This window comes from Rhinoderma darwinii, chromosome 6, assembly GCF_050947455.1.
Source record: "Rhinoderma darwinii isolate aRhiDar2 chromosome 6, aRhiDar2.hap1, whole genome shotgun sequence".
NCBI lineage: Eukaryota > Metazoa > Chordata > Amphibia > Anura > Rhinodermatidae > Rhinoderma > Rhinoderma darwinii.
Window position 1 is genome coordinate 85,380,855 of NC_134692.1, and position 12,282 is coordinate 85,393,136.

The 12,282-nt window shown below is 45.7% G+C and overlaps 1 protein-coding gene across 4 annotated transcripts in view; it reads left to right on the forward strand.

Moving 5' to 3' along the window:
- The window catches only part of SLC29A4 (solute carrier family 29 member 4), a 474,130-nt gene that overhangs the window by 205,819 nt on the left and 256,029 nt on the right, over window positions 1-12,282 (forward strand). For all 4 annotated transcript variants that reach the window (XM_075830001.1, XM_075830000.1, XM_075829999.1 and 1 more), the window contains one exon: window positions 8,512-8,765. In XM_075830001.1, coding sequence (XP_075686116.1) covers window positions 8,512-8,765 — 254 coding nt within the window. The remainder of the gene's footprint in view (window positions 1-8,511; window positions 8,766-12,282) is intronic.

Consider the following 12,282-nt stretch of genomic DNA (forward strand, 5'->3'; position numbering starts at 1 on the left):
GCAATTAAAACAGTTTTTTACAAAACTATTCACCCGATCTCAGTAATCGTATCTGTCCGCAACTATTAGCAGCGCCGTATAGATCCTCATTTTTTATCTGCAATCCTCGTACCCAAGCGGTCTCCTTGGCGACCGGCCCGGATCTGGCAGCAGCTACCCCGTGGACCCCAGTGCTCTACTCTTCTAACTCACACGGTGAGCATTTATGTTCTTCACCCTCTTGCATTACCTTCTTGATCCATACCAAGTGGCGCCGTGGCTTTTTCTCTCCTCGTTCAAATGTGAGTTGTATTAATTATTGTTAGAAAAAATGGTTTGAAAATGTGTGATTTCAGATAAACCTGTTTATAACAGCAACCTTACCACTGGTAGTATTTTATTGTTTTTATATACCTGACAGCAGTATCGTGTCTGCAGCCAGAGACCTTACTGAAGCCAGAGACCTTACTGAAAACAGCAGCCAAGAGCAGCTTAGTGGCAAAAACTATTTAAAACAAACAGCTGGGCGAGTGTGGGGGTGTGCGTTGGTTTCAAGTGGGCAGTGTCAGTGACTTTAGGTTACGTTACTTTAGAAGACTAATGGTACATTCTGAGTCGGTTGCAGTTACCAGTGGTGTTCCACAGGGGTCAGTATTGGGCCCTCTTCTATTTAATATATTTCTAAATGACCTTGTAGAGGGTTTACAGAGTATAATTTCAGTATTTGCAGATCATACTAAGCTCTGTTAAAGGGAATGTGTTGCCAGCAAAACATGTTTTGTTTTTTTTTTAGTTAAACAATTAGTGTATAGGTGATTAAACATTGTTCTAATTTTTTTTTTTTTCACGAGTCAGGAAATATTATAAATTGGATTCAATTGGATTCTAATTTATAATATTTCCCATTGCTGGTCACTAGATGGAGCCATTCCCAAAATTGCAGCATTGCATGTGGTAAAGCAACCACATTGCTTTATGCTGCAAAATTGGGTAAAAAGCCCTCGCTCTAGTGAGCTCTCAGCATCCCCCCCTCCTTTATCCTGGCTAGTGCCGGGAGAAACGAGGGGTTTGAACGGTCTAACCTCCTACACTGTGTGTCGCCATTTTTTGAGCTAACACACAGTGTAGAAGGTTTACATACAGTAGTAAACACACACTGAAACACAAACATACATAGAAATCCCTTACCTGCTCCAGTCGCCGCCGCTCCCTCCGGTCCATCCGCTCCGTCTGCTGCCGCTGCTCCATGTGCACAAGTCCGGAAGCCGCGACCGGAAGTAGTAATCTTACTGTCCGGCCGCGACTTCCGGTCCACAGGAAAATGGCGCCGGACGGCGCGCATTTCAAATTGAACTGTGTGGGAGCGGCGCATGCGCCGTTCCCACACAGCGGCGTACATGTTAGTGGATGGAACGGGCCCCGTTCGCAGTCCCTATGGGACTGGAGCTGCCGTATTCCATGTCTGTATGTGTCGTTAATCGACACATACAGAAATGGAAAAAAAAATGGCAGCCCCCATAGGGAAGAAAAAGTGTAAAAATAAGAAAAAGTAACACACAAACACACAAATTAATCCAAACGTTTTTAATAAAGCACTAACATCTTTAACATATTAAAAAAAAAATTGTGGTGACACTGTTCCTTTAAGTAATCAACACAGAGGAGGATAATGTAACACTACAGAGGGATTTGGGGAAGCTGGAGGTTTGGGCAGAGAAATGGCAAATAATGTTTAATGTAGATAAATACTTAGGCCGAGGAAAAAGATTTTAAAATTATGCATTAAATTATAAAACACTGGGTAAACTATCACTGAAAAAGATTTGGGGATATTGGTGGACAGTACATTTACCTAAAGCCATCAGTGCCAGGCAGATCTGATTCACATGACAAGAACATAGTTTTGTCTCTATACAAATCACTAGTCAGACCACATATGGAATATTGTGTACAATTTTGGGCACCTGTGTATAAGAAGGACATGGCTGAACTAGAACGGGTGCAAAGAAGGGTAAACAAGGTAATTAAGGGAATAGTTGGATTGCAGTACCAAGCAAAGGTTATCAAACCTGGGTGTAGCGTCCATGGCCACGGGCCGTCGGGTTTACTCACCTCCAGACGCCCGCAGCCATGGATCTGTGAGCGCTGGTCCCCATCGCTTTCCTAGGAGATGCCAGCGCTCACTTCCGCTCCGGTCTGCTGTGTCCCATAGAGTGCGTGCGCATGCTCGTGCCCGCTCTTAAAGGGCCAGCGCGCACATGAAAACGATCATCATCATCAATCCACATGATTTCCTGGTCTATAAGATGGCTCCAGCCCTTCTGATCCTTGCCTGAGCGTTGTTAGTTTATCCCAAGTCTGTCTCGCAAATGGTCCCTTAGTGTTTCCCGTTCCAGTTGTTACCCTTTCCCTGTTACCAGTCCCTGTATCCTGTGCTGTGTTCTAGTTCCTGTGCCTACTGGTGTTGGAGTCGTGTCTACTTCACCTGCTGTCGTTTGCCACGTCCAGTGTCTTCTGCCACGTCCAAGTGTCTTCTGCCACGTCCAAGTGTCTTCTGCCACGTCCAAGTGTCTTCTGCCACGTCCAGTGTCTAGTGCCACGTCCAGTGTCTTCTTCCACATCTTGTACTGTCTGCCTTGTCTGGCGCTACCTGCTGCACGAACCTCCATTTGTGCTGAAGCCACAGACACTGTCTGGACTAGTTCATGTACCCAAGTGTTACGAACTGCTATAAACATTTTGTATAGACTGTTATCTGGTCAGCTGCCTCTCTGCTACGACGGATGCGGCCTAGTGGGTCCACATACCCTGTGATCATGACAGTACGCTCAGGCCATGGAACCCGCTTGCCAGCCCAAGACCGCAGTCCAGAAGATATAGACGGAGATGCATGACCTACGCACACGTCAGGATCAACTCTTTGAGGCTGTGAATTCTATCTTGGTCCATCTGGATCTACTCACTGTTCCACCTCCGGTTCTTCCTCCAGAGGCTGTTGCTGTGCCACGGCCCATTTCTCCTCCTGTTTGTTCTGGATCCACAGTTCCTCTGCCTCTTCCTCCTTGCTACGACGGTGATCCCTGAGCATGTAGAGGATTTATTAATCAATGCACAGTTCATTTTAGGCTACGGGCTCATCTCTTCCCCAAGGTAGCATTTATCATCTCCCTTCTTGCTGGCAAGGCCCTCACATGGGCAAACCCAATCTTGGAGCAACAAGGTCATGTATCCTCGGACCTAGCCTTGTTCCTGCAGTCCTTTCGTGCCGTGTTCGAGGAGCCGGGTCGAACATCCTCTGCCGCAGCTATTCTGTTGACCCTCAAGCAAGAGGGTTCCACAGTAGGGGAGTATGCTATCTCCTTCTGTACCCTGGCAGCCGAGCTGGCATGGAATAATGAGGCACTGGTGGCGACCTTCTGGCAGGGACTGTCCTCTCACATCAAGGCCGAACTGGCAGCCCGCGACCTTCCTTCTACCTTGGATGTCCTGTTAGCCACTCGAGTTAATATGAAAATCCGGGAGCGCACTCAAGAGGTTCGATAGGAGAGCCGGGTCCACAGACCAGGACCCTCGGTCTAGAGACCACTATTTCCTTCCCCTAGTGCTCTACCTGAAGAACCCATGCAGGTAGACAGAGTCCGGTTGTCTGAACAGGAGAAGCAGCGCAGACGCTCCTCTGGACTATGTATGTATTGTGGCCTTAAGGGTCATTTTGTGCGGCAATGCCCACAGAAACCGGGAAACTCCAGTACCTAGGGTTGGTTGAAGAGGCAATTCTAGGTGGGACGTCTCCAAACGTTAAAACCTCTACCAAATTATCGATTCCTGTGGCCATCGCCTATCTTGACTCCGGAGCAGCTGCTAATTTCATCCAGCAGGATCTAGTGGATCGTTTACATCTACCCACAGCTCTTCTGGAGAGACCCCTGGCTGTTGCCTCCGTGAATGGCCTACCATTGCCCAATCCGATTGTGTTCATCACGGAGTCGTTGACACTACGGGTCAGAGCTCTTCACTCAGAGAAGATCGCCTTCCTTGTACTACTTAAGGCTATCAATCCTATCCTGCTGGGCCTGCCATGGCTTCGCCTGCACGCCTCGGTTCTTGACCGGAGTTCTGGAGAAATTCTTCAATGAGGTTCCAGATGCCATAGCCATTGCCTGTCACAAGTCCGTCCTGTTATGCCCCCTCTGCCTCAGTCACTCTCCGCTCTACCATCTCAGTATGCCAGTTTTGCGGATGTCTTCTGCAAGCGAGAGGCTGAGACGTTGCCTCCACATCAGAATTATGACTGTCCCATTGAACTGGTTCCAAATGCTTCTCTTCCCCGTGGAGGGGTATATCCTCTTTCCTTGCCAGAGACTTTATCTATGTCAGCCTATATCAAGGAGAATTTGGAGAGCGGTTTTATACGAAAATCTTACTCCCTGGCTGGGGCCGGCTTCTTCTCCGTTAAGAAGAGAGACGGATCTCTTCGACCTTGCATTGACTACCGTGGTCTCAACCAGATCACGGTCAAGAACAAATACCCGTTGCCACTTATATCTGAGCTGTTTGATCGCATACGAGGAGCCAAAAATTTTAATAAGCTAGACCTACGGGGGACTTATAACCTAATCCGGATTCGCCGGGGTGATGAATGGAAGATGGCATTTAATACCCGTGATGGGCACTACGAATACCTAGTGATGCCCTTCGGACTGTGTAGCGCTCTCGCAGTATTTCAGGAATTCGTCAATGATATCTTCCGAGATCTCCTCTATATGTGTGTTGTAGTTTATCTCGATGATATTTTGATTTTCTCCCCAGATCTGATGACCCATCGGAGGCATGTCTGTCAGGTTCTTCTGCGACTAAGGGAGAATCGCTTATATGCTAAGTTGGAGAAGTGCGTCTTTGAAAAGAGGTCTTTGCCCTTACAGGGCTACAGCATCTCGGATCAAGGTCTTAAGATGGATCCTGAGAAACTAAAGTCTGTCCTGGAATGGCCACGTCCCCAAGGCCTAAGGGCCATACAGCGGTTCCTGGGATTAGCCGATTTCTACGGGCAGTTTATTCCAAATTTCTCATCTCTGACGGCTCCCATCTCTACCCTTACCAAGAAGGGTGTGAACGCCAAGGTGTGGACTCCAGAGGCAGAGTCCGTATTTATTAGCCTCAAGAAAGCCTTCACTTCTGCCTCGATCCTCCATCATCCTGACGTATCTCTGCAGTTCTCATTGGAGTTGGACGCTTCCTCTGTTGGTGCAGGTGCACTTCTGTTCCAGAGGAGCTCCAAAGGAAAGGCAGTAGTATGTGACTACTACTCAAGGCTTTTTTCTTCTGCAGAGTGCAATTACTCTATTGGAGATTGGGAGTTACTGGTCATCAAATTGGCTCTGGAGGAGTGGAGACATCTTCTAGAGGGGGCAGCTCACCCCATCTTTGTCTACACCGACCACAAGAACCTTACCTACCTTCAGTCCGCTCAATGACTAAATCGCGTCCATGGATCCGTGAGCGCTGGTCCCCATCTGCCTCCTAGGAGACGCCAGTGTTCTTTTCCGCTCCGGTCTGCTGTGTCCCACAGGTTGCGCTCGCACGCTAGTGCCTGCTTTTAAATGGCCAGCGGGCGCACAAGAAAACGATCATCATCATCAATCCACATGATTTCCTGGTCTATAAGATGGCCCCAGCCCTTCTGTTTCTTGCCTGAGCGTTGTTAGTTTATCCCAAATCTGTTTGCAAATGGTCCCTTAGTGTTTCCCATTCCAGTTGTTACCCGTGCCCTGTTACATGTCCCTGTATCCCGTGCTGTGTTCTAGTTCCTGTGCCTACTAGTGTTGGAGTCGTGTCTACTGCACCTGCTGTTGTTTGCCACGTCCAGTGTCTTCTGCCACTTCCAGTGTCTTCTGCCACATCTTGTGCTGCCCGCCACGTCTGGTGCTAACTGCTGCACCGACCTCCATCCGTGCTGAAACCACAGCCAGGATGCTACACAGACCCCCTACAGATTATGCCACACAGCACCCCTGTAGATGATGGCACACAGCCCTCCTGTAAATGATGGCACACAGCCCCCCTGTAGATGATGGCACAAAATCCCCCCTGTAGATGATGGCACACAGCCCCCCTGTAGATGATGACGCACACACCTCTCCAAACAAAGCACCCCCTCCCTGTGGAATCTTCTGGGACTTTCTCTGTATATTCAAGACAGTCCCGAAAAATTTGCTACACCTGACAACAATGCCCCCTGTAAGTGATTCTCCCTTGTAGTGAGCGCAACAATACCCGACATTTAATTCCGCCTGAATGCCCTACATACTTACCAATGCACCGCCGTCTACTTCACGTGTGGTCCCTAGTCTCACGGGTTCTGCGAAAGCGGCGCGATGACGTCATCTTGTCGCCTTATCAGAACCGGTGAGACTAGGGACCATACCTGAAGAGCGCTGCATCGGTGAGTATATGTCATCGCGCTTCCGATAGCCAGCAAGGATACCAATAGTTCCCTTGCCTCTTGAATCCCTATGTCACAGATCTGTTTTTAACAGTTGTTACATGTATTGACAGCCGTTAAAAACGGATCCATTGACTTCAATGGGGGCCATCTGGCCAAGAAAATTGCCAAAAACAGGACATGTACTATTTTTTGACGACCACTATGCACGGGCCGTTAATAAACCGGCTGTGTGAATGCACCCATATAACATCATTGTTCTGAAAACGGCCGTGTGACGGCCGTTCAAAGAAAAGCCGTCACACGGCCGTTTTTCACTGTCGTGTGAATATAGTCTAAGGCTACATTCACCCGACAGTGGAAAAAATGGGCATTAACCCCTTCCCGCTTTGGCCACTTTTGACCTTCCTGACAGAGCCTCATTTTTCAAATCTGACATGTTTCAGTTTATGTGGTAATAACTTCGGAATGCTTTCACGTATCCAAGCGATTCTGAGATTGTTTTCTCGTGACACATTGGACTTTATGTTACTGGCAAAATTTGCTTGATACATTCAGTATTTAATTGTGAAAAACACCAACATTTTGTGAAAAATTGCAAAAATTAGTATTTTTTTAAAGTTAAATGTATCTGCTTGTAAGACAGGCAGTTATACCACATACAATTGTTGCTAACTAACATCCCCATATGTCTACTTTAGATCGGCATCATTTTTTGAATATCATTTTATTTTTCTAGGACGTTACAAGGTTTAGAACTTTAGCTGCAATTTCTCACATTTTCAAGAAAATTTCAAAAGGCTATTTTTACAGGGGACAGTTCAGTTGTGAAGTGGCTTTGAGGGCTTTATATATTAGAAACCCTGACTAAGCCATTTTAAAAACTTCACCCATCAAAGTATTCAAAACAGCATTTAGAAAGTTTCTTAACCCTTTAGATGTTTCACAGGAATTAAAGCAAAGTAAAGGTGAAATTTACAGATTGCCTTGTTTTTTTTTTGCAGAAATCCATGTTTAATTTAAAAAAATTTGTAACACGGAAGGTTTTACCAGAGAAATGCTACTCAATATTTATTGGCCATATTCTGCAGTTTTTAGAAATATTCCACATGTGGCCCTAGTGTGCTAATGGACTGAAGCACCAGCCTCAGAAGCAAAGGAGCACCTAGTGGATTTTGGGGCCTCCTTTTTATTAGAAAATAGTTTAGGCACCATGTTAGGTTTGAAGGGCTCTTGCATTGCCAAAACAGTGGAAATCCCCCAAAAGTGACGCTATTTGGGAAACTATACCCCTCAAGGAAATTATCTAGGGGTATAGTGAGCATTTTGACCATGCAGGTTTTTTGCAGAAATTATTGGAAGTAGGTTGTCAAAATTAAAATCTACATTCTTTCAAAGAAAATATAGGTTTAGCAAATTTTTTCTCATTTCCACAAGGACTAAAGAAGAAAAGGCGCTGCCATATTTGTAAAGTAATTTCTCCAGATTAAAACAACAACCCACATGTGGTCATAAACGGCTGTTTGGACACACGACAGGGCTTAGAAGGGAAAGAGCGCCATTTGACTTTTGGAGCTCACATTTAGCAGGAGTGGTTTGCTCCATAGAACCCATAGAACTTCATTGTTCTGAAAACAGCTGTGTGACGGGCATTTTACACTGTTGTGTGAATGTAGCCTAAGGTCTTTCCCTATCTGAGGAATCTGTTATAAACTTGTGAAACATCAATTTTTTTATTGAGAGTACTATTACACCACATAGGTAAGTAACGTTTAAATCAAAGAAACATATGTGTTCATATTGTACCATACAACTTATTTTATTAAAAGTTTAATAGATTGATCATCTTGAGTAAGTTTATTAATGGTTTGATCATCTTGAGTAACATCTATAGGTACTAGATTACCATATTTGGAGTAGAGAAGTAAATTTTCCCCTAATAAAGAGCAATTGTCATTTGCCTCAAAACATTTTTTCCTTCATCCTGATCAACACTGTGGATTATAGGTTGGACTTTGTGTACCTGTATCTTTTTTCAACCTTTTCAACTATGTGACACTGACAGAAACCCTTTCAATTTCACATTACAGGTACTGCTGGAGTAATAATCTCTCTTAGCCGAATATTCACCAAACTTCTGCTACAAGATGAGAAAGAGAGCACCATTATCTTCTTCCTAATCTCCATATTCCTGGAGTTAATGTGCTTCGTTTTGCACTTGCTTGTGAGGAGAACTCGATTTGTTCAATACTATACAAATAAAGCCTTGGTAAAAAAATCATATACAAATGTCTCCGAACCAAGTTTCCGTTATAAAGTGCATCACAGTACCTACGCAGAAGATGTAAGTATTTTCCTGGTTTTGCATTAAAAAAGAAAAAAAGACAAAAAAAAACCCTATTTACAGAAAAAATAATTTTCCTGTAGATAGGAATAGGTGCTCCCTGGTAACATCTGTTGGTTGATATTATTTGTGACCAAAGTTATTTTCCAAACTCAGCAAATCACTTTTAGGCCCTGTTCACGCAGAGTTTTTGTAGATAAAAAAATCGGCCACATAATTCCTTCAGGAATTAACACGAACAAGTACAGTATTATATTATAAATGGATCTGGAGAAGTTAGAGTCAAGTGAGGTTTTAACACTGATAAATGTAAGGTTATGCACTTGGGAAAAGGAAAATACATGTCTTTATTATATACTAAACACTGGGTAAAAAAGACATGAAAAATGACTTAGTAATTTTAGTTGACTGTAAACTTAACTGTAGCAACCAGTGTCAGGCAACTGCTGCCAATGCACATAAGATCATGGGGCACATCAAAAGGGGCATAAATGCACATAATGAGAATATAGTTCAACCACTTTATAAATCACTAGTCTATATGATTTATATGATTTATTATATCAAAGGTCAATACAGAGATCTCTCTCATGATCTATTTATGCCATAGACTGTAACCATAACAAGGGTGCATCCTTTACGTCTAGAGCAGGGGTCTCAAGCACGCGGTCCGCGGGAAACATGCGGCCCCTGAGGCTGTCATCTGCGGCCGCGGGACAAAGAGCCGCTAGTATCGGCTCTGCTCCGGGACTCTGTGGAATTCCCTAACATCGCTGTCCATATATGGACAGTGTTGTCAGGGTCTTCCCCAGAGTGGAGTCCCGGGCAGAGCGCTAGTACAGGCTCTGCTCTGGGACTCTGTGGAATTCCCTGACATCGCTGTCCATATATGGACAGTGTTGTCTGGGTCTTCCCCAGAGCTTAGCCCTGGACAGAGCGCTAGTATAGGCTCTGCTCCGGGACTCTGTGGAATTCCCTGACATTTCTGTCCATATATGGACAGCAATGTCTAGGGCTTCCCCAGAGCTGGACAGTGATGTTAGGAGCACAGCTGGAGTCCCAGGCAGAGTGCTAGAAGTGGCTCTGCTCCGGGACTCCAGCTCTGGGCAAGCTCCGAACATCACTGTCCATATATGGCACTGTGGCAGCATCTACAGAGGGCACTGTGGCAGCATCTACAGAGGGCACTGTGCCAGCATCTACAGAGGGCACTGTGGCAGTATCTACAGAGGGCACTGTGGCATTATCTATGGGTGGGGGTGTGGCAGTATCTACAGAGGACACTGGCATTATATAGGGGTGTGTGGCATTATCTACCGAGGGCACTGTGGCATTATCTACCGAGGGCACTGTGGCATTATCTACAGAGGGCTCTGTGGCACTATCTTAAAAGGGACTGCCCAATTTTGACATTTGTGTGTCTGCCAAACGCTGCCAATTCAGCCGCCAGACTGCATTTAGCGACACTTCAACTGGAAAACTGGATTGTTGATATGCGGCCCGTCAACTTCTAATTTTTTCTATATGTGGCCCACTTACCCGGCCGAATTTGAGACCCCTGGTCTAGAGAAAAGAAGGATTCTACATAAACATAGAAGGGGATTATTTACTGTAAGAGCATTGAGACTATGAAGCTCTCTACCAGATGAAATTGTTATGGTGAATTCACTGAAAGAGTTCAATAGGGGCCTGGATGCCTTTTGCCTTTCTTGAGTGTAATAATATTCCAAGTTATGTTCACTAGATGCCTGTATATACGCCATTGAGCCAGGTATTTATTCTGATTGCCATATTGGAGTCGGTAAATAATTTTTCCCTAAGATAAGGAAAATTGACTTTTGCGTCATGGGTGATTTGCCTTCCTCTGAATCAATATTGCAAAATGGTAGGCTAAAATGGATGGACTTGTGTCTTTTTTTGACTTTACAAACTATGATTCTATTACTCCTGCCTACCATTCTGTAGTCTCCCTAACCCTGCATACAGTCCGGCTGCCTCCTCTACCTTCATATATCCAGTGAGCAGTTGTGTGATGAGGTCCTGCCCCTCCTCCGTGCTGCACACAGCCTACTAAACAGTACAGGAGAAACAGCAGTGTAATTAAAGGGCCAGTGCCTGAAGCTGAATTATAGCAGCCAGGCCCCATGTTTTACTAAGAGGAAGTGGGCCTTTTCGAGCAGTACTGGCTGTACTTCCCTGTCTGTAACCATGGAGACACATAGAGTAGTAGACACAAAATACTAGAATATTTTAAATTAAAAGTCAAGAACCTAGTTACAAATATAAAAGGGGGACTTAAAGCATCAAACAATTAATTTGACAATCTCAGAGGCGGAGGGTGATGCATTACTGTTTTGGAACTTTAGGTTACCAAGTTGAAATTGTAACTGTGTTCTAGAACTTATTATAATAATTATTATCTTATATATAATTGGCAAGGACATGGTGTCCGAGGTACAGTTGAGAGGACACTATGTGGTTTCCGAGGCAGTTGCACAGTTAACTCGGCCCACAGCCCGATCTGCAAGAAGCCTGTCAGGAAGATGTGATCCGAGTGACGGCCGTGCATTCTGCCGCTCGCTCGCTCTCTTCTCCTCCTCACAGTGCGAAGTTCATGTGAGGAGGAGGAGGGTATTTTATTGCTCCCTGTAGGAGCTGAATCCCTAATCTCCGACCACAGCTGCGTCCGGGGATTCCGCTCCAGGAAAAGTCCCTGACTTCCCTGTCCATATATGGACAGTGAAGTTAGGGTCTTCTTAAGCGGAATCCCCAGCGCTGTGGCCGGTGATTCTGATCCAGGAAAAGTCAGTGACTTCACTGTCCATATGTGTACATTGAAGTCAGGGACTTTTCCTGTAGTGGTCCCCTACAGGAAGGTAGGGGGGGTGTCATCTATGGGGGGTGGCTATGTACAAGGGTTCTGCGTAGCACTTCCTACGGGGGGGCTGTGTGGGATTACCTACAGGTGGGCTGTGTGGCATTACCTACAGGGGGGCTGTGTGGCATTACCTACAGGGGGGCTGTGTGGCATTACCTACAGGGGGCTGTGTGGCATTACCTAAATGGGGACTGTGTGTGGCATTACCTACAGGGGAGCTGTGTGTGGCATTACCTAGAGTGGCGCTTTGTGTGGCATTACCTACAAGGGGGTCTGTGTGTGGTATTACCTATAAGGGGGTCTGTGTGGCACTACCTACAACGGGGTCTGTGGCACTACCTATGTCTGTGTGGCATTACCTACAGGGGGGCTGTGGTAGAATCTATAGAGGGCAGTGTGTGGCATTATCTAGAGTGGCGCTTTGTGTGGCATTACCTACAAGGGGGTCTGTGTGAGGCATTACCTATAAGGGGGTCTGTATGCACTACCTACAACGGGGTCTGTGGCACTACCTATGTCTGTGTGGCATTACCTACAGGGGGGCTGTGGCATTATCTATAGAGGGCAGTGTGTGGCATTATCTATAGAGGGCAGTGTATGGCATTATCTACAAAGGACAGGGTGTGGCATTATATACAG